Source organism: Crotalus tigris, unplaced genomic scaffold (genome assembly GCF_016545835.1).
Source record: "Crotalus tigris isolate CLP2741 ecotype Arizona unplaced genomic scaffold, ASM1654583v1 scf7180000018970.2248101, whole genome shotgun sequence".
In the NCBI taxonomy this organism is placed as follows: Eukaryota; Metazoa; Chordata; class Lepidosauria; order Squamata; family Viperidae; genus Crotalus; species Crotalus tigris.
In genome coordinates this window covers 1,460,193-1,483,910 of record NW_024097302.1, presented here as the reverse complement: position 1 = coordinate 1,483,910, position 23,718 = coordinate 1,460,193, and the positions used below count along the sequence as shown (strand labels likewise).

The 23,718-nt window shown below is 38.0% G+C and overlaps 1 protein-coding gene across 2 annotated transcripts in view; it reads left to right on the top strand.

Annotated features, from left to right (window-relative positions):
• TSC22D2 (TSC22 domain family member 2) overlaps positions 1-22,882 on the top strand; it is a 42,640-nt gene extending 19,758 nt beyond the window's left edge. The window contains exons 2-4 of one of the 2 annotated variants that reach the window (XM_039358019.1): positions 3,644-3,715; positions 18,291-18,342; positions 21,218-22,882. In XM_039358019.1, the coding sequence (XP_039213953.1) occupies positions 3,644-3,715; positions 18,291-18,342; positions 21,218-21,478 (385 nt within the window). In that variant the 3' untranslated portion in view covers positions 21,479-22,882. The remainder of the gene's footprint in view (positions 1-3,643; positions 3,716-18,290; positions 18,343-21,217) is intronic. The other variant, XM_039358020.1, reaches the window with a different exon arrangement.
• The last annotated feature ends 836 nt before the right edge of the window (positions 22,883-23,718 follow it).

Sequence of the window (23,718 nt, the reverse complement as noted above, 5' to 3'; positions counted from 1 at the left end):
TCCCTTTGCCAGTTGTAGTTGTTACTTATAATAAATTCAGCACAGAAGTGATCTTGGTACAATTTTTGAGCAACTCTGCTGTGTTGCGAGCCATAAATAGTTCATATTTGTTGGGAAAGTCAGGAATCAATCCTGGTCTCCTCTAAATTTTTCTGGCAAGTTCTCATGAGAATGCAGAAATACTGGTTGTGCTGCAGGCTGCTGCAGGTTGAGGTAAATTCTGTCCAAATGTTGTGTTAGCTGCATCATGGCATTTTGTAAGAATTGGAAATTATCTCCAGGAATAATACTGAGATCTACTGCCTCCCTAGAAAGAATAAGAGACTTTCAAGATTGATCCCAGTCCAGTAAGGTAGACCAAACTAGGAAACCAATGCCATATAGATCTAAAACTACTTTTATTAGAATAGCCATAGTAATACTGTAGAATCTTGCAAGTGTGAATGTGCTTCTCTCTTCTCACACTTTTATCTTCATGTGAATTAGGAAATGAGTTTCTTATGTTTATTTTGTGGAATGGGCTCAAGTCATGCTTTTCTGATCATTGCCTTGGTAACATATTTTCCCCGCTCTCTTTCAGAGTCATTCTTTATGCCTTCTTCAGGAGGGGGTGCCTAAATCTTTCTGTGTAATTATATGCCATGTATTTTAAAAATAGTAACAAATTTACTATAATTGATTAGATAGATAAAAGTTAATATAAGGACACTTGCCTTTTTCACAAATAGCCCTCTTTAACTGATGGGAACAGAATTGTCCCAAATTGGAGAGATACCCCTTGTTTGAGTGTGATAGAACTTTACAATGGCCCTTGGAGAGATTATGGGTAATTGAGTCATCCATTCTGAGTATCTCCATGTTTCCTATATTGAAGATACATTTTTTGGATTAAAAGAGTGAACAAATATTGCTTGAATAAACTTCCTTCTGTTCATAGTAGTTGGACATTTTTTTTTGTCTTAAGAAAAAAAATCTTCATATCCTTGAAGCAATAACTTTTTACTGTGTTACTGGAATATTAACTTTATTTTCAAGTGTCCTGTATCTATTATACTTTACCATTCTGTTCCTTGGTGTTTATCTTACTCAGTTGCAAGACATTCTATTCAAAAAGTTAGCAGATCATGATTCCAAAGAACACATTTAGGTGCAAATATCTTAGATGCTAAAGTAAAGTTGATGTTCTATGCCTTCATATTAAACTAAACCTAATATTTCTTAGCTGAATACTCCAATTAAACTGTTTTGGAAATGTAAAAAAATAGATTTATACAACACTTTAAAATGTCTGCTCTTTCCCACAGAATATAATGTAAGAATACTACATAAATACAAAATGTTCAGATTCTTTTTTTTTTTCAGAAAATCAGTGTCTCTGTAAGAAAATATGTACCATAATGTTATATAGTTTTTATTAATTGTTTTAGTTCCATGAGTGTTTTACTATATTTACCCAGTGAGGTTTTCTTCTTGTTAAGAAGCTTAGTGTCTTGGTTAATTTTAGCTATGTGCAGCTAAGTTATACAGTATTACAGATCTCAGTCATTCTATAATTCTCTTTTGAAGTAACTAACCCTAATTTATTTTCTGTATTTAATATTTTTATTTAATTTATCAAATTTATTTTTCTCTTTATGTAATATTACCTAACCAAGATTTTATCAGAATATATTGATAAGGTTTAACTTATAGATTTTACCTTCTCAAACAAATAATATTTATTGATTATGTAGAACAGACATGTGCAGCCCGCAGCCCACAAACTGCATGTAGCCCCACAAGATTGTAAACTTTTAGCATTATTGTGTGATTTATATACATTCACGCAATGCAAGTTCAGGCAAGTCAAAAGGATACCCATAATGTAGAATAATAATACTGTGGACGAGAGAGAGGAATTATTTTTAATCTGAATTTAATTCATTAAATTACACTTACATATTAACCAAATACTGCAGTTGTCTAGGAAAACTGTAGAAAGATGCTAATGATTCTGTTGCAAACTAGTATTTCCTGAGAAAATACATATGTAGTCCTTGTTAATTAAAAATGGCAACATTCCATTATATGACATAAATTGCATTTGTGAGATTTATAATAGTTTCTATTTTGTTTTTGGTTTGTATGATAATTATCTTGAATTTTGTATGCAATAGTTCCTTAGGTATGGCTAGGTATTCAATTATGTCAACATTCAAATATAATATGAAATTACGATTTAGTATTACAAGAGCAAGCTCCAGCAGGTTCTTGTGTGCCTGCTTCCTTTCTATTTTACATGTACTGCATGTAAATTCTAAAGTATAATGATGGAAATAAATTAATAAATTTATTTCACAATTTATAGTCAGAAATTTTCTGTTTTCACAAACCATGGCCATCAGTAGTACCAATTTGTCAATAATTCCAGAGGCTGCAGGAATTGAAAATGGAGAATCCTCAACATCTGATCAAAGAAGAATTACGCAAATTCAAGATTTAGTTTTTGCAACATAATGTAATTTTTAATCAGTAATTTTATATATCATCCCACTGAAAATTTGGCTATTGAAAAACAGGTCTTTTCTCTGTGTGATTTTTCATAAGTAAGGTAGGATATTTTTTAAGCTAAGATATCTGTTCGTCAGATTGCAACTGAAAATATAGATTTCCCTTATGGGATAGTAAATGGTTAAGAAAAGAGTTCCTTGCCCTGGCTCCGTTAAGTACAGATATTATGAGAGTTACTGATAAAACACTTCTGCTATCCATTTGAAAATTATTTCAGATTTTGGCACTCCATTTAAATCCATCATTCTACAAGCTGAAATGCGTATAAAATTAATTCCTAAATAGTTATACAGTATTCTTGCCTTTCTAATATAGTGTTGTCCTGTTTTTGTGATCAAAGTTCTGTGAAGGATGTGTGCCTCTCTCTCACCTTTATCCTCAGGTAAAGGGAGTTTATTCCTAATCCAGCTTCTGTATTTAGAAGCATGGAGGTTGTTAGTCTTTTTCTGTGCTATCTCATTTTTGCTCACATAGCACCAGTTGGTTGAATGATCACAGTTTAGAACTTATTTTTTTAGACTTTCCTCTTTTTTTTTTAAGCCTGAGCTTGATAATTTGAGAAAATTACTTATTGGGAAAGGTGGATGTGGTTTTATTCCAGGTAATCACACATGAATAACTTGCTTGGCAAATATGAACTGTTCTGGTTAATGGCATAAGATTTTATGTTTGGATTCCCATTCCTCTGTGTGTCTTTAAATTCATTGTTTAAAAGTTGTAGAAACTACCTTGTTCACATTTCTATAGCATGATCTGTCTTTCGTACTCATATTATCAGTGCATGGTGATAAAAGACAACACTTCATTTAGAAGATAGTGCCATTTAAATATCAGGGCTAGGTGAATCATAAAAACTATCATTGTATTTTGCTTATAAGCATCCTAGATGCATTTGATTGACACATTTTAAAAATGATGTAAGGAAAAAGATTCTCTAAGAAATATATTTTGTACACACTCTCTGTTTCTCTATTATCTATTATATATCTGCTAAACTGTGAACCTAGCTTATCTAAATGTTTAAACCTAGAACACATTTTACTCAAAATAGATTGTTCATTTTCAATCTTGTTTCATTTCCTGGCTCTCATAGGAATCCTTCAACTACTTTCTACCAAGTGTTTCATTCGAACAAGTTACAGGAATCAAAGAACCTCTGGGATAGGTATGAATATTTAAGTATGGAAAGCATACATGCTTAAGTATGCATGAAGAGCTTTGCATTGTGCAGGTTTCTCGTCATCAAGTAATATCTTCATTTTAGTATCTTCTTCCTTCTCCTTGTTTATTTGCCAAGTAGGGGAATAAAATATCCCAAAATTTCTTAGTTACATAACTGTTCTCTTCTGGGCCATGTGAAATCTTGCTCCATATCATATATCACAAGCTTTTTCTGGGAGAAGAGTATTTTTAAATTAGATGTTCACTGATATTAGAATGAGAACTTCTATCAGTTGTAGCTACCAACAGTTCAAACTTAATTTTTGAAAACTATCAGTAATAATTGCCTGACTAATGGGTTTTTTTTTAAAAAAAAATCAAAATATTTTAAATTTCAGACTTAAGAGCAGTAAATATGGGATCTATATTGATTGGACAAAATAACAATTATATATGAATCTACAAATTGTGTCATGGATGAATAAAAGTATTAAAAGATCATTCAATTACAACCAGGCAATTGGCGAGAAACTGCAACTAATTCAACTTTGAGGATATCACTTGTCAAAGTTGTGTTACTAATTCAACAGCTGCAATTCGCTTTCTCACAATATTAGTAATTCCAATTTTAAAAGATTGGAATCTTGGCTTTTCAGGCTTATGGTGTTCTTGTCTGTTTTATATTTTCTATTGCTAATTGAACATTAAGCATCATTGTTTGCATTTGTGGTATTGAAGCAAAGAAAACTGAATGGCTTTTCTTAAAGCTTGCTCAATTCACGTGCTTGCTGATTTCAACATTTTAAAGAACACATTTTACGTTAAAAATACAGGATTTAAAATCACAATAATCTGAATAACTGATAGAGTTATAACAAAAGAGCTTACAAAGCCATTGTTTTCAATATTGAGATTGAAATCCTGAAGTACTCTTAAATAGCTTATTTCCACATTTGGGGGTTTCAACATGCCATAAGATTAAGGAGAAAAAGATAATCCTGTGGTTTTGGGTGTTGAGTCTCAAATCTACTAGCTGCATGAAGGAGGAATCTAATAATATTCATCTCACTGATTCAATTTTGCAAGCAAAATGAAATTTCCTAATATTGCTACCTATCAGTTTCACTCATTGCAAATTTGAACCAAAGTGGACATGACTGATAGAAGCTTGATTTGATTTCTGGTATTCTACCACAAATAGAAAAAAAAGGCATTGCTAGTATATTAAAAAAAACAAACAAATATAGTACAATAGGAAAAAGAACATGTAACCAAAGAATGATAGAGGATCCTAAAAATATGAAGATGGTATAAGAAAGATTAAAACTTGGGAGGTGCTGAGGTTAGAAATGTCCAAAGAGTGAAAAAGAGCCTTCTTGAGCATGTCAGAAACAAAAAGTAAAGCAAATAGGATGTAAAATTGTTATGGAGAAGAAAAAGATGTAGAATTGTTGTGGGGAAGAAGGAATGGAATAAAAGTAGATGAGTATGCAGAATATCATAATTATTTTCAATGCTTTTTTTTCTGAAAGGAAATAAAGCCCTGCTTGACCACTTTTGTGCCACTAATACAAGGAGGAAGCTGCAACACAAGCTAGGCAAGATGAGGGTAAAAGAACATTTACCCACTTTAAATGAACTCAAATATCAAAGACTAGATGAATTACATATTGAGGTGATTACATTAACTCTGAATAATTGTTGTGAACTTCTGAAGATCTAGCAAGAACTCAGAAGACTGGAGGAAAGCAAATGTCTCTGTAAAGAAAGAATAAACTGAGTTCAGAGGAGGGCTACCAAGATGATAAGGCAATTGAAACTAAGTTCTAAGAGGAACTATTAAAGGCACTGGATATATATAGCCTGCAAAAAAGGACAGTGTGGTCAAACTATGGAATAAACTGTCTGTTAGAGTTCTGTTTAAAGTAATTTAGCAAATTTTGCACTGAGTAGGGAGTTGGTCTAAGTATCTCTTCCAATTCTGTGATAATGTTGGAATAGATGGAACTGGTTGAAGACAGATTCATACTTATGCTCAGTAGTAGGTTGTTCTTTCAAAACTTGTGCAGATCTTGTCTTGCTCCACTGAGGCAACATTAGTATCTCCTTGAGAGCTATAAAGAACTCAGGAAAGTCTTGGATTTCATGAGGAAATTCATAGTCTTTTTAATAAATGCTTTTCATGGCAGATTTTTTTTCCTCTTTCACATGAGAAGTGGACGTCATATACTGCTATGTACTGTATATGATATTTTTATTGCTTTGCATATTATATGCTAAGATAGGAATCAGGTTTCTTTAATCTGAAATTGATAAATATAGAAAACATGAATGTGACAGTTAAAGAGGAAAAATTGATCATAGACTTTCTCCAGCACTGGAGACGTAGAATCCACCAATGGGTTAACTCTGCCTTCCTGCACATTAGACCAGGTCAGCCAACTTGATACGCCCATCCTGGGGTAGCCACTCCCCATTCTTGACTCGTTCTTTAGTCCAGGTGGGTGTGATAGATTGGCTCCCGGTCTAAGGCGGGTAATAGAGATAAAATATTGGTGGATTCTAACATTTCCGTCACAGCTACCATAACAGCGCTGAACCCAGCGCTGCGAGGGTTAACTTGTGGAAGGCCTGGGTTAGGGGGTGCCTTCCCTCCCCAGACCTGGGGTCCAGCTGAGCAGAGTAAGTCATTCCTAACAAAGTTGCAGCCGGAGTCCTGAGAACGCTCTCAGGCTCAACATTTCCTTAAACAACCCCTTGTACAATCTGTTTCCAAAGGGGAATCCCCAGCATTAGCATAAGATCAACGCTGCAGCCGAATCTCTCTGCACCTCCGGAGAGAGGCGGGGGCTTCCCCGTCTGTTCTTTTCTTCTGCTTTCAAGCAGGGAGAATCAGCTGAGCACTGGCTGTGGCTCAACGCTGCAGCTGAAGCTCTCCGTGTCTCCGTAGGGGGGTGGGGATCTTCCCCGTCAATTCTCTCTTCAGCTCCTAAGCAAGGGAGTCTGCTGAGCACTAGCTGCAGCTGCAGCGAACACGCCAGCTGAGGTCCAAGCCAATTAGACACTAAGGCAGTCCCGAATCACACAGTCGCCAGGGCTACGCTAGATCTCTGGTGCAGGTCGCCATTTTGGGGCACCGGGACCTGTGGAGGCACCAGAAGGGACTTCCGCCTTCTCCATTCCTCTATCAATTTTCCCACTAAGAGACAGGAAGCACAGGTTTGTAGCTTCCGTCTCTCTCCTTAGACACCCAACAGCATCCCGGCCGCCATCTTACTCCATTTCTGCTGAGAGAGCTACAGGTCGTGGTCAAGTGGAGGCTTAAGGCTCCACGGCAAAGAGGGAACAGCCTATTCTGTCCCTTTCTTCTCCCTTGCCTTGCCTGGCCTCTTCAGTTCCCTCTCTCCTCGCTGGATAAGGGAAGAGGAGAAACACAATAGCGATCGCACTCAGACAGCAACCTCCCCCTCCCACCCCTTCCATTCTCACTTGATTCTACACCGGGATTTGTTTTTTACACGTAATCAGTTGGGGCCCCAAGCAGAACAAATAAAATAAATTTAAAGAAAGGAAAGGCTTGAGGCCCAACCCTGGTGTGCTGTTACCCTGACCGTACCCCCCCCCCCATTATTTCAGAACCACCCGCTGCAACCGGGTGGATGCAAGAAGGACCGGACCCCAAAGGGGTGGGAAAGCAGTGGTCCCTTTGTCAGTCAGATGGTCAGGAGAGCAGGACGACCACTCCCTGTTACACCTGCTTGCCACCTCGCTAACTGATCCCTTGCCAGAACTCCCTCTCAGGTCGCTGAGATAGCTCACCCAGGATGGAGGAGCCCATGGTGTCTCAACCCTTGAGCATCCCACCAGTCGCAAAAGACAAAAATCCTCCAAACAGGAGATGGCAGGCAGGAACAAAGTCCATTTCTGGAAGAACACCTTCCACATTGGCTGAGAGACAGGCAGAAGACACTAGGCCCTGGAGAGGGAATTCTCCAAGGCACAAGCAAGCCAAAGCAAAAGCGGAACAAATAGAGGAAACTCCTTTGATCTCCTCTTGGGACCTTCCACCCACGGAGTATGGTTCCCGGAGGTGTCCCCTAGGCGCCTGATATGGGCCCACCTACATTACAGGCCACAGAACCCACACCTGAGGCCACGTTCACACCCACAGCAGCAGGACTCGGGGGTGGAACCCGAGACCAACCCCTACGAGGACCGTCTACAAACTCTAATTGAGCAGACATTCCACAGGATGATGACGGCTAGACCTAACCACGGACCGAGAACCGAATCCGTGATGGACAGGGCCCCATCCAAATCCCAAACAGAGGAGGCTGCATTCCAGGGCTCCTCCTCCCCATCACAGTCCTTCCACAGCAGGGAATCCTCCCCTATGAAGGACGACCAGCACGGTGGGAGGAGGAGAACCCTCCCCCAGACCCTCCTCCATTCGGAGGGGTATTCAACCCTACCTTTTTCCTACCTCTGTTACGCAGAGCCAGCTCAGCGGCAAACATTGGCCTGTACCATACCCATCAACCAGAACCACTACCCGGCTCAGATCCATTGTTCTTAGAACCCGTGGTAGCCCAACACCACATTCCCTATCCGACACTCTTCTGGAGTACCATTAAGAAACAATGGGCATCTTCGGGCACTTTTCCCACACCCGGGGGAATAGAAAAGAAGTTGTTCAGCACAACACCAGAGCAGTCAGAGGACCTTGAGGTACCAAAGGTAGACAAACCTTTTGGATTCCTCTTCTCCCCGATCGCAGTGTTGGGAGACATGGCAGAGATATTGAAGTCCGACGACAAGAGATGGGAGTTTACGTTCTGCAGGACCCACCAAGCGATGACATGGGTGGTTAAAGCCGCCACCTGAGCATCATTCTTTAAAAGAATCTCCCTACTCTGGATCTCTCAACTTCAAGCCAGACTTCCCCAGGAGGAGGTACAAACACAACAAGACTTGAACAAGCTTGCTGCAGCAACAGAGTACGTATCTGATGCCACACTGCATGCAGCCAGGTTCTCATCCAGAGCGATAGCATCCAACGTCTCAGCATGTAGGATGCTATGGCTCAGACACTGGCAAACTGATCCAAAGGCCAAGTGGCAACTAGCCGCGGCCCCCTACCAGGGTGGGCAACTATTCGGAGAGGTGCTGAACCCTTACCTAACTGAAAATAAGGACAAGCGGAAGGTACTGGCCCACTCTAGCAGGCAGGCCGACAGGCGTTCAACCCCATATGCCCGAAGGCAGTCCTTTCGGTTGGGAACGGGTTCGAGCTTCTCTCAGCCATCCCAACCTTACACTCCTTTCACTCCCAGACAAGACCACCAACCGGACAGGTCCGGATCCAGACCCAGACACCAAACCCAGAGAAAGCGGCCCTTATGGGGAGAAGGCCATCCCTACAGAAGCTTCAAATGACTCCCTAACAACCCTCCCCATAGGTGGAAGACTGACAAATTTCACCCACCAGTGGGAAGCCACCACTACGGATGCCTGGGTCCGGCAAACCATATGTCTCGGTTTGTTCCTGGAATTCGTATCCAACCCCCCAGAACGTTTTATCCCTTGCCCTCAGCCAAGGAACCCCACCAAAAGCAACTTCATGCGAGAGGCCACTCGACACCTCCTAGAAATAAAAGCCATAGAGCAGGTACCAGTGGGGATTCTACTCCATTCTATTCGTGGTTCCCAAGTCCTCGGGGGGATGGAGGGCAATCCTAGACCTCAAGGATCTGAACCATCATATCGCCATCGAAAGTTCATAATGCAAACTCTTCACTCCATCTTGGGCAGCATATGACACAGCGACTTCCTGTCCATAGATCTCACGGAAGCGTATCTTCACATCCTCATTGCCCACAGTCACCGACGGTTCCTCAGGTTCTGCTACGTGGGACACCACTTCCAATACAGGGCACTGCCATTCGGCCTCTCGTTCAGCCCCACATGTCTTCAAGATCCTGGCAGTACTGGCCGCGCACCTATGAACAATACCGGTGCGTGTCCAGTGCTACCTTGATGACATTCTCATCCAATCCCCATCCCCACAGGTCACGCAATTGGACCTAGCGTTGACAATCAGAGTCCTACAGGAGCACGGGTTCTTGGTCAACTTCCAAAAGAGACCAGCCCAGCCACCCACCTATTACACCTAGGTGCAATCATAGACACACTCAGGGGGCAGGTCTACCTGTCACAGGAACATTGCAACAGCATACGTTCCCTAGTCTTCAGGGTACGCAGGGAACGAACAGTTCCCCTGGTCGTACTCTCTCAGCTGCTGGGGAAGATGGTTTCATGCATAGCAATAGTGCCCTGGGCGAGACTACATTCCAGGAACCTTCAATGGTTCCTCCTTCCATTCCAGAGGCTGAAACTCAGCTCCTCCAACAGACAGGTAAGGGTCCCTCCAGAAACATTATGGTCCCTCAAGTGGTGGTCATTGCCAGCAGTAGCCAGAGGGTCACACTTCAAGGAACCCGACCGTCTCACATTTACAACGGACACCAGTCTGTTTGGCTGGGGGGCGCACCTGCAGTCAATGTGGGTGCAGGACTAATGGTCCCGGAAGGACCTGGTACACAACATCAACTGGTTGGAGTTAAGGGCCATACACCTAGCTCTCTGACACCTACAAAACAGGGTAGCGGGACAACACATATTAGTCCTCACAGACAACATGTCCGCAAAGGCACACGTGAACAGGCAGCGGGGCACCTAATCCAGGTCTCTCATGACAGAGGCCCAAGCACTGGGAGATTGGGCGGAGGAAAACCTCGCCTCCATCAGGGCCGAGCATATCTCGGGGGAGACAAACAGACAAGCGGACTTCCTAAGCAGGTCGACTGGATCATGGCGAATGGAGTCTGCATCCGGACCTATTCGCAGAAATAACACAGAGGTTTGGGCAACCAGTCGTAGACATGTTTGCATCCCCGACGAATGACCAACTATTTAAGGTTCTTCTCAAGGTTGCCATCATCGGGGTGGAGGAAACGGACACCCTACGTTGCCCATGGCCAAGGGGACTACTTTACACGTTTCCTCCTCTTCCACTGATCCTGGCAACCATCTGCAAGACATTGCAGGAGCAGGCGGAGATCATACTCATAGCCCCACACTGGCCACGACCATGGTTTGCGGACCTGGTGAACCTATCCAGGTCCCCCCCCCATGGAGGATACCTCTGGACCAGGTCTCACTCAGCCAGGGGGATCTACAACATCCAGAACCCCAATGGCTTCAGTTAGCCAACTGGCACTTGAACGCTAAATTTTGAGCAGGGAGTCATACCCGCCAAGAGTAATCTCCATGATACAAGCATCCCGCCAACCGGCAACTAATCACATTTATGACTCCAGATGGAGAAATTTCTGCAACTGGTGCAAGAAGCGAACACTCGATGTCTCGGGCCTAACAGTTCCAAACATACTAGAATACTTGCTCAACAACCTGGATAGGGGCCTAGCACCGAACACCATTCGCAGACAGATCGCGGTGTTATACACCCTACTCACCTGTGCCAATACAGTCCCCTTGGCACAGCACCCCAGGATTCACGCCTTCCTTTCCCATGCAAAACCGCCCGTGGTTCACAGGTACCCCTCATGGGAACTAAAAGTGTATCACTCGCTTTCTCTACCAACACCAGAACGAATCACAACACATTCCACTTGCAGCGCTGCGACCTCCGTGGCATGGGCCACACAGGCCTCTATTGAGGAGGTTTGCAGGGCAGTGACATAGTCTTCGCCCTACCCTTTCATCCGACATTATAAGATAGACTGTTCTGCTTCTGTGGACGCCTACTTCGGAAGGAGGGTCCTGCAACAGGTAATCTCTACAAACACAACTTCGACCTCGTCTGTTTCTCACCCATTGGGACAGTGAGACTTTGGTATGTCCCATTGGTGGATTCTACGTCTCCAGTGCTGGAGAAGGGGCGTTGTCTTACCTGAACGCCTTAGGCTATATTGTAGTGCAGAGGTTCTCAAAATTTTTGATGCCATGACTCCCTAGCATAAGTGAATTTGTGGACTCATCTGAAAATAATGATTTTATTTGGGTTACATATCTACAATGTGAATATGCTGTTACTTTCCATATTGGAGATGACCAGCTGATAAAATCAGTTGTTGATCACATTGTGACTCTAACTACATGTGATTTTGACAGATAACTATACTCCTGGGTTAGGCCATCTCTAAATATTTGTTCCTGGGCCCTTGGGCAGTATGAGCTATGCATTTGAAGAAACCTTTCTATCTTATATATTTTACATTATTGTTTTAAGACTTAAACACCATGGCCAGGTTGAAGCTTCCTTTGGGAAGACACCATGTTTTTTCTTACAACTTGAACACTTGTTGCTAGGTGCAGTAACCTCAGGAGCCTTTCACTACTTTAATTATTCAGAGTAAGAGATTGTGGAGTAGCTTTTAAAAGGACACACCAGGGAGCAATCAAATTGCTGCTTGGCCTAGTATATTTTGACTTTGTGATAGATGCAAGAAAATGGGAAGTAAATTCTGTCCATTAGTACTGACAATTCTATTTAGTCATAGCTCTTTGCTTTGCGATTAGCCATATTGTATGTTGAAAATGCTGCCTCTAGAATTCTAAACCAGTGGCCATTTCCAGTCTCGGTACGACTCAGCATTTCATTCAGATTGTATTCGGAAACGAACTGATCAGATTTGTACTTACTGAATTACTTTACATTCTGAACTTCTCCAAATTAGAATGTAGTGTTTAATAGATGTTCTAGAACAGGCATGTTAAACTCGTGACATCATGTGATGTCGTGTGATGTATCGAGCCCACCCCATTGTCGGCAATGGGGCGGGCACGATTTCAGCATGACACATCCAGCCCATAGGCCGGCAGTTTGACATGCGTGTTCTAGAATGTTTGTGTGCACCAGCGTGTTCTGTTTCAGATGTATTCATTTAGTAATACAGATGTTTTATTGGCAGTAACAATTCTAAAAATAAGACTGTAAAATGTCCCTTTCAAAGAAAGTTTCTCATCAGTTAATATCTTACATCATTTTACCATGTTAAACCTTTACTATTTACCACTAATATATTCATTCAGACTAATTATTTTTTGTTTTAAACCTTTTTGTTCATCTACTTTCCCATTTCACTGAATAGTTGGATGATTATTAGATAGTACCCAAGGATGTATGAGTCAATAATAAATGAATTTAATAATTGATTTAAAAAGTTTGATGTTCAGTTTAATAAAACATTTAACTATAAAATTACTATAAATTTCTTTATCTACTTAACTTTGGCAAAAATGGTCTGTCAATGGTAGATATGGTTTGCAAAGTATTAGCCCAATATAGCCAAGCATTTCACCATAGGTATCTATAAAAAGACTTTCTCTGATTTTTTTTTTTTTTAGAGTAAAAACAGTGGGAATGAAAAAGGGAAAATAATGTAGCCTTCAGATGCCACCAATTTAGAAATATTATATCTTTCCTCCTGGAAGTAAAGAAATTTGTATGGTACTTCATTCTCCAATTTTATATTCAAAAAAACTAATCCTGTGACATAGACTGTCCTCAAAAATATTAACTATTCCAAAGTCATGGTGTCCAAAAACTCATCAGCAAACTACTTATATTAGTGCTAAAAAGCCAATAAAACCTCTGCTTTATCTATATATAAAAGGAAAGCTGCAATGGAGAGCTCAGACTAAATCTAAAATCTTCAAAGTTACAAACTGCCCTTGAATCTTAAATATCTGATTCAGTACATCAAAGATGCTATCCAAATAATTTAAAATCATACATTAAATTGCCTTTAAATCTTTGCACAGATCTATCATATATCCATCCATCCCTATGTAGAAGTAATATGTTCAGTTGTCTACCTAATGATGCTATTGGATGTAGTATTTTGCCATTTGATTCTTAAGTATTCCAATATTGAACTTAGATGGTTATTTCAAAGAATCATAGAACAGTCCAGAAACATGATTGTTTCTATAGGTGTTTGAAAAACGTCTTACGTATATATATAGAGAGAAGACAGGTAAATTTGTGAAATAAAAAGATGAAAAAAATATCTGCTTCTCCAGCTTCAGATTATGTATCACGTCATTAAGCAGTGGTTGAAAAGTGAAACAAAGAAACAAAAAGTTCATATAAATTGGGGAAAATGGGGGGGAGGGTTTAAAATGTCCTAATGAAGTTTAGTAGTTGTAGCACATGTTTAGAAAGCCAGAGCTAGGAATAAATGAGTCAATTCATTAAGTTGTAATAGTATTTACTTGTAATATAGTGAGATTGTTTCAAGAAAAAAGGCACACTTTTTTGTCACACTCTTTACAAATGTGTGGGTTATTCCACTGCTGTTCCAGTTAGTCTTGAATTTGAGTTACTCTTTTCCTATATGATAGAAATATATTGTAAAATATATCCTCTTGTAGCAACACACTGCATATATAGTGTGTTGCTACATTTAAATTCCACATTTCCTTTGTAAATTCTAGTGATTAACATATAGTGGCCTCCTTTATATCCTCAAAACAATACTATGATCTTGTATGAGAAATGGAAAGAGGGGGAGGGAGGGAGGGAGAGAGAGAGAGAGAGAGAGAGAGAGAGAGAGAGAGAGAGAGAGAGAGAGAGAGAGAGAGATTGGAGTACACAATAATCATTTCAAACTACCAATTTTTAAATATATATGTAAACTAGTATAAAAATCTGCAAAGCCAGACCAGGCCTCCTAAACACCAACAGAATAAGATTGCTTTAAATGACTTTCTGAAATTCAAGAGGGAAAGCATCAATCTGATCTTAAGAGGCAAGCTGCTCTATAAACAGGCAGCTTAAAGAAAAGGTGTGTCTTCTGGCACCAGACCCCTTAGCTCTAGGACAAGCAAATTCTACTTAGGGAGATGTGATTTCAAAGGTAATTGAGAGTCATGCCATGAAGTGCTTTATACATAAGCACCAGCAGTTTGAATGCTATTAATAACCAGTGTGCATCACAAAACAGGTGTTATTTCCAAAGCAACTCTCCATGACCAAGAAGAAGGCAGGTGCTTTACAAACCAATTTTAATTTCTCAGTGGTCTTCAAAGAAAGTCCCCAATAGAATGCCTTGCAGTGGTTAAACCTGGATGTTAAGATATACACTACTGTTGGAAAAGATTCCTGATCCATAAAGGGTAATAGTTGGCATATCAACCTACATTGATCAAAGGAGACTTTGGCTATGCCAAGTTCCAGTTCCTGTGAGTCTAGGAAGACACACACACACACACACACACACACACACACACACCAATTGCAGGCTTGCTCCTTAAGAGGAGGTGTGACCTTATCAAGAACTAAAGCCTATCCAGCTGGGTTAGAATCAAATTTAGTAGTGACATGCTGCAGTGTAGTGTTGCAAGGATCTACTCTGATTTTATTTTGACCCATCCAAACCCTCAATTATTGTCTTCAGGATCTGTGTCAGGATTACTGCAGCCAATGTAGCTCAGCATATTGATCCTTCACACCAGACTGATGCATAATACCTTTCAACAGCTTCATGTAACATTTTTCCACAGGGAGTATAATCCTATCCTGGGCTTTGTAGGTGTCATCAATCATCTCAGATTATTTTTGATAATCTAATCCTTCACAACCCCCAGGTATCAGATAATGACCTCTGCATCTCTGGCTTTGTTTGTCATGGCAATGTATAACCAGGCATCATCAATAGTTTGATGATCTCTTATCCCAAACTAAAACATAGTTTCTTTTAGTTAGTGTTATATAGATGTTAAATAGCATGGAGAAAAAACTGAATCTTGTAGCATCCCAATAGAAAATTCAAGAGCTCAATTGCTTATCTTTCATAACTGATTAGAATCCCAAACTCAGTAAAAAGTGGAACCTCCACAAAACAGTGCCCCTTTTTCCTAACTCTTTTGCAGGTGGTCCAGAATGCTACTTGAACCCAAAAGATTTAATAGGACTGCACTTGCTCCATTTTAAAATATTGAATACTAATGTCTCATAAATGCAGTTATATTCCTAAATAACATTTTTTTAATGCAAACGTCAAAACAACCTAAAAACATTTAGACAATATTTTCATGTATTATAGAATTGTGAAATCTAACTTGATTAAATGCACCAACTATGGCTTTTTAGTAATAAAAATATTATTTTTTATTACTGGATGTTGTGCAAGTGTAACATTAGAATGACTATTAAGACTGCTTCATAAATACTTACCAACATATTGTTTCCTTTTTAAAGGAGTGAGTGAAAAACCTCTTAAATGTAAAAGATGTTTCTATTATTGATTACTTTAAAAGAAACAAAATGAACATTTTGCTTTCATGTCTGTTTTGAAAAACTTACTAAAAGTCCACATTTCAACAAGAATCCTTTGCTCTAAGTGAAGGTGATATAGTTCATTTTAATATATGCTATTAAATAATGAATATATAGTATATTTTTATTCTATCTCACCAAGGAATTTTGAGGTGGCTCCTAATTACAGTATAAATAGAGAAAATGTAAATATTTCACATGATAGAAAGGGAGAAACAATGAAAAATGGAGTGCAGGTTAATTGACATGTTATACCTTTTCATGTTGAACATTTATATTAAGAATTTGTGTAGATTCACCCGGAGTAACTGTACTGATTCATAGAGAATAAATAAATATGTTATTCAAGTATTAAACATATTGTGCTGAAAGTTCTTAATGATATCTTAGTCATTTCAGTCTTATATCATTTATCTTTCTGTGCTCTATATTTCTTATGGATTTGAGAAATTTGGAAGTGATTTCATAGATTTTTAGCAAGAGTTAAATACAAAGCACAATTGCATATTTCTGCTTTAAAGTGATATGTTGTTTGGCAGTCAGGTGTTTCTTTGATATTCCTTAAACTTTTGAAAAAATCGAATTAAGTTTTAGTATGTGCCAGCTCACAACTTAGCAATAGCTCCCAGACACCTGATTAATCACAATTTGACAATGCTCTTACTTTTGAAATTGGCTAAAGATTCTCAAGGCACATAGTGCTTCATATAAGACTGATTATTGTTTATTATGCTGAAGCTAAATTGAAGTTAAATGTTGGCAAATACTAAAAGCAACTTTTGATATTACTGTGAGGAACATCAGGAAAAAAGTCAAATCCTTTGAGGATAATTTAATTTATTTATAGAATGATATGTTTTAATTATTACAATGGTTATTGTTCTTTTTTTAATAATGCCAATAGTTTGTCATAGGAGACATTGTAATATATGTATGTATGTATGTATGTGTGTGTGTATATATAAAAATGAAATATTAGTACTTGAATTTATACCAGTGCTGATTATTTTTGTAATTAACTATTAAAGTATGAAGATCATGAAATGTTGGGAGATTTTGCATTATATATTGTTTATTTAAAAATCACATAATTATTAAAAATAAAATCAGCATGGAAGGAAGCTTTTTTAATATCCAGTTGAGAGCACTAAATTTGCCTTATTTTCATGCTGGATTAATCATGAATAATTACATGTAAACCAAATTCCTTGGCCAATAATAGATTAAGAAATGAAAAATAACTAACTTTGTAGTAGTGAATGCAGAATACTTTTCTGAAGAATATACCAAATACAGTGATTATTTTCTATAGCAAATTTATTAAATGTTCTAAGAATCTAAACCATATGGAGATGACATTTTGATCAGCATGGCACAGGATGACGTAAACATAATTAGTGCTAACTAGAACTGAGCCTGGTTTCTATATACTGTAAAACCTCTGATAGCAATGATGATGTGGAACTACCTCCAAACATATATCTTGAACCGAAGGCTAAAGTGTTGGATCATGCTAATCAAGCCAACTATCTTTTGTAGGTATTCTACAATGAGTTGGAACTCTCCTAACAATCAGTTTTGTGTCATTTTATTGTAAAAGAATTGGTTTATTTTTTTTTCCACTAAGTGCTTTTACATACAGTATTTTCATACTGATTTAGCAGACTTGCATCAAAATGTCACTTTCAAACACACAGTGGTTGACTTGGTTATGATTATGAACTATTTCAGTTGCATATTAATGTGCTCAAATATGGGAGCTCATAACAGCCAATAGGATGTGGGCAATATTTTTTTTCTTAAACTCTCAGGAGGTCTATGCTCAGTTTCCACAAGGGCCAGAAACTGGCATAAATATCTTGGGCCCAAACTAGCATGAACTAGTTATGTCTAAGTTCTATTGAAAACTTTAGTATTCTCAGTTCCCATTGATTTTGATGAGATTTAAATATGTCTCACTTTCTCTGGGATATAATGCCTATGATTTGAAGATACCACACTTCCTTGTTCCTGAGCATATGGAATTAACACTCGCCAATCTTAGAGGTTTGTAATGACCACTAAAATATAGGAGAACATTGAATGCAAAGTGCTGTAAAAGTGCTGACTTGTGAAACTATAATGGAACACTTTGCCTTTCCATCACTTTTGCTGAATAGCATTTCAGTGATCTCAAATCTCATATGTGACTTTTCTTTGCTTTTCTTTTGAACAGTGCATCTGGTGGGAGTGTTGTAGCCATTGATAACAAAATAGAACAGGCAATGGTAAGTAAGGAACTTACTTATTTATTTATTAAATTTATGAGGCGGTCACTCACTCTTGATCAACTTTATTTTGCTTACAGTGTTGTTCATAGTCTCTGACTGTAAGAGTGTTATTTGGAGATTTTAATATAAATAGCTATTTTGTCCCAAATTCCTAGTAGGTAGAGAATAATAATTACAAAGAATAGCATAGTGTAGCACAGAGTATGGTTTGCACTAGTTTTATTGTTATCTGCATTTAGCAATTTTGTGATAAGCAAAATAGCACCAATGCTGAAATAATTTGGAGCTTTTGTAAAATTTTTAGCAATAAAACTATCCATTCTAATACTTGCTGCTGTGTAATTAATATTCACATTCTGAATATTTTAACTGGACAAATACAGTTTGAATTCTGTGGCAGAATTATTTGTTATTTCATCTAAAATATTATTGTACTATTGAAATTCTGTCTTAAAAGTCCCTAATTTGTTAGCCATATTTTTAATAAGGATATTATTTATATTTAAATATAATTACTTTTGAAAATAGAAGGCATTTAACTATTTGGTTTGTGAATTTACAAATTATATTCATTAGTGTTCAAGTTGTTATAGACATTGTTTCTTTCTTTATTTATGTACCTACTCATCTCACATATGTGACTGTATACGACATAAGTAAAATGGATAAAAATAAATAATATATATAATATAAAATAAAAACACATGACAGCTGTAAGTTTTTAGGGCTTTATGAAAGACAAGCAATGTTACAACTAACTTAATCTCAAATGGTTGATCCACTTGCACCACAACAGAAAATGACCTCTTCCTGGACCATTCCAGCTCTCACTGATTAGCCGATGACACCTAGAGCAGTTCCCTCCCGCCAGACTCGGTGAGATAAGTAGGAACAATTGGGAAGAGACAATCCTATAAACAGCCCAGTCCCTTTGCTCAGTGTTGGTCAACACCTTGAATTGCACCTGGAAGCACAATGGAAACCAATGCAGCTCACAAGCCAGTAGTGTCATATTGCTGAAAAACCAATGCCATTAATTGTCTGGGCCGCTGCATTCTGCACCAGCTAAAACTTCTAAATATTCTTCAAGGGCAGCCCCATATAGAGAACATGGTAACAGTTAAATCTCCAGAGACTAAATTCTTTAATTTGTTAGTCAGCTCTTTGGTAATAATATTTACATAAAATATAAAAAAAGTAAGTGATTTAAATCATTGCTTTTGAAAAGACTAAATTCTCTGTGATAGCTAGTTCAAGAGTAAGAATATTTATTTGTATATAAATATAATTACTAAAATAATTACTTTTCATTTATAAAAATTTAAAATAAGTTTTTTTAGTTTTTAAACATATAGATCAACAAGGTTACATTTCCAAAAACTACATTTTTTTGCTTCTCTGATAGCCAGGTTGTACAGAAAATAAATAAATAAATAAATACAAAAAAGATGTACAGTATATTTTTCTCATTTGTACTACAAAGTAGTAGAAATCAAAGTAACCTTTCATACTGAAAAAATACACTTTGGGTAGATTAGAATATTATTATATATTGTTATTAATAAACAGTTTCTATACTTATGATTACTGATTAATATTTATAAAAATATAAGATGGATGGATGGACAGACAAATGAATGATGGCCAAAATTTTCAGACTTGTCTTCCAAGAGGAACTCATTTAGGAAGTCGGTGTATTAGATTTGGTACACTTAGATCCTTGAATCAAATTGAAATTTCAAAATACAGAAGAACGTACAGTGATGGTGAACCTTTTAGAGACCGAGTGCCCAAACTGCAACCCAAAACCCACTTATGCATCGTTGGGTGCTGGGTGGGCGTGGCCCATTGGGTGGGTATGGCCAATTGGATGGGTGTGACCCATTGGGTGGAAGTGGCTGCAGTGGTAATGACAGACTGGGTGGGACCAAAAAGTTCAATCAATCAATTCCAACTTTGCAAGATTTTTTTTTCCCCGCAAGAAGTTGAAATTGATTGATTGAGCCTTTTTTTTTCGTACATGGCGGCAGAGGCTAAAGCGAAAGGGTTTTATAAAACCCAGCTGAAGGCCTAGGACTGGGGCAGTGGTGCGTGTGCCCACAGAGAGGGCTCTGAGTGCCGCCTCTGGCACCTGTGCCATAAGTTCACCACCACTGAACTATGAACTATATTTTGAGATTAAAATATTTTAACATGTTACTGATAGCCACATTGAAAGAATTCCATAGGAAGGCTCCTGTGGAATAAAGGCCTAATTGAAATTTAAAAAGTTACATTGTAACAGTTGTAAGTGACCTGTCGTAAGTTGTGGATTACCTGTAAAAAGCCAGCAACTTACGCTACGTATATAACATTAGTTTATTATTTTCATTTCTTCAAAAGTAAACCTGAGGAGTTTAATTCAGATCAAAAAGCAGTGCATTGAGAAAAATAAGCACATTCTTGAATTTCCCCTACTCATAATAGTAGCTAAGAATCAGTGAAGAGTTCACATTCATATCTATGGAGATGTTAACTATTAGTAAAACGCATAGGCTATGTTTTCAGAGATATCATAATATCTCACCATGGATTCTATCCCAATTGAGCCATGATTCCTTTTGAGTAAAATAAAAATAAACATATTTGGTTTAATATGTAGCTTGATTTTAAGAATAGTTATTTCCCCCCCCCCCCCGAAAGCAAGATATTTTACTTTATATATTTAACAGTATTAAATATATACTGTTATATATAATGGTATGTGTGTACGTAAAATTTCTTGATATTTTTATTTTTCTTATTTAAGCTCATAATGGAGTTTTATTCAACTATTTGGAGTTAAATAACAGCTTGATATGGAATTCTCTAATTATTGGTTTGCCTTTTACAGGATCTGGTGAAAAGCCATTTGATGTATGCAGTCAGAGAAGAAGTGGAAGTACTGAAGGAACAAATAAAAGAATTAGTTGAAAGAAACTCTTTACTTGAACGGGAAAATGCACTGTTAAAATCTCTTTCAAACAATGATCAGTTATCACAACTCTCAACCCAACAGGCCAATCCAAGTAGCACTTCTCAACAGCAAACAGTGATAGCACAGCCTGCACAGCCAACGCAACCTCCACAGCAGCCGAATGTCTCCTCAGCATAAAGCTTTCTTGCCTCATTAAGAACTGAAAGCAATCTGTCCTTGTGTGCCACTGGTCTTCTTTCCACTTTATATGAAAGCAGGTAGCCATGCTTCAGTTGTGTGTTTTGGCCTTTTCAGTATTAGACAATCATTCTGCAAGCGCTTTCCCTCACTGACATGTCATACAACACAGTTGGTGTCAATTATGCCATCAGTGCACAAGGGAAAATGTAGAAGGAGTTATAATGCAAAAATCTGCATTTGTTTGATGCACATGAGTGGAGGTCTTTAAGAGCTTTAGTAAGGCTCTTCAAGGTTTCCGTTACTCATGGATTACTTTGAGCCTTGGATTTTCACACAGTAACAACCCATCTTTAGAGCCACTGTTCTTTCAATGACAAGTAACATTTGCCTACATTAGTTTCATTTATTTGTTTTATTTATTACAGGGCTGCTATTCATAATGTACATGAACAATGTCACAGAACTTTTAATTTTTTAAAAAATAAATGTAAGTATCAGTAAAACTTGATAGACAGGATTGAGTTTAATAGAAAAATGTTTTAGGCAATAATTGAACAAAAGAATCCTGGCCTATTTCTAACACTAATGGCAATTTACCTTTTGGTATTTATTTTCAGTAGTTAAGATCCAGCTTGAATGTAAATTTTTGTATAGTGTAAGTATGAAGACCATAGTGCATCTGTACAGGTAGTCGCCAGTCATTGTGATATAATAATTGATGGGCTATTTTGATGAAGAAAACTTTGCTCATTTCTGTTTCTACTTTCTAATAGAGAAATTGCCATGATTCCTCTGCTTTTTGACATTTCGTATGATTTTTTTGGGGGGTGGGAGGGAATAAAAAGCTGTGAAATTGTTCAACCTACTTTGTAACCAAAGAAGCAAAGCTGTGTAATTGAGTTTTTATTTTATAATGCACATTCTTTATGTATTTTTATTTAGTGTTCTCATTCACATTTTCTTTGCTGTCTAGCATGATCTGCATGACCTATAACCTTTGAACCACTTTCGTACCTCATGTTTTATCCAGCACTCTTATTGTGATATGTAATAGTCTGTGAACAATGTCAAATTAAAAAAAGAAAGAACAGCTAGTGTGGTGGAGCTGAGCTGGTGTGTTATGCACTAGTTTAAAAAAATGAAGTGAGCCATCTTTTGTTCATTTAAAATGGTGTTTTGAATTTCGTATGCAGAAAACGTTTTGTTACATTGCAGATTTTAATGTATTTAATAAATGCAACATGCAGATTAAGTGCAGTGTATACTGAGTATTTAAATTAAAATGTACATTTCATAAATACAGTTTCAAGAGACCATTTGTATATACTAACGTAGTATGTCAGAAGTTGATGTACAATATATTTTAACACTTTCTGAAATTAAACTGCAGTTTTGTTGAAAGGTCTGGCTGTAAATATATTCAGAAGATCCCTAGGTTAGTGTCCTAGAGAAACATTCAAGCTGATATCCATATGTGCTACTACTCTGACACTGGTTATAATCTAGATATATTAGCTTTTAAGGAATAGGTTGCACACAAATTATTAAACTTTGAATAAATTTCATTCTAATAGAAATCTGCAATGGAAAGGGTTTTAACATTTTTTTATTTATTAAATTTCTACACTGCCCATCTCACCAGAGCCCAGGAGACACTTGCTTTTTTCTCAGTAGGTGTATGAAACCTAAATACGTGGGCCATGTTTGTGATTACTAACAGAATGCAATCTGCTACTAAGTTGTACATTACATTTGTGAAGCACCAAAATTGCACTGGTTTATTTTGGGGCTCTTGAGGAATACAGGAAGTCCTTGACTTACTAACATTCGTTTAGCGATTGTTCAACATTATAACAGCACTGAAAAGTGACTTACAACTGATCTACACACAAGCATCTCAGCATCCCCATTGTCATGGTCAAAATTCAGGTGCTTGGCAAGCAGCATATATTTGCAATGGTTACAGCATCCTAGAGAGGGCTTTTCAACCAGTGGTATGGGTTGGTACATTGGCACCTGGCAGGTGGTACGCGACCATCCTAGAAAAGTGGTAGCGGGGAGGGGAATGAGCTGAACCGGTGGCAGCACTGCACAAGCTTAAGCGGGAGATGGCTGGAGATGCAGGGCTGTCAGGGCTCAATGGAAGCGCCAGGATCAGCGCTTCTTTGGGGCTGTCAGAGCTCGGTGGAAGCGCCAGGATCAGCGCTTCTTTGGGGCTGTCAGGGCTCAGTGGAAGC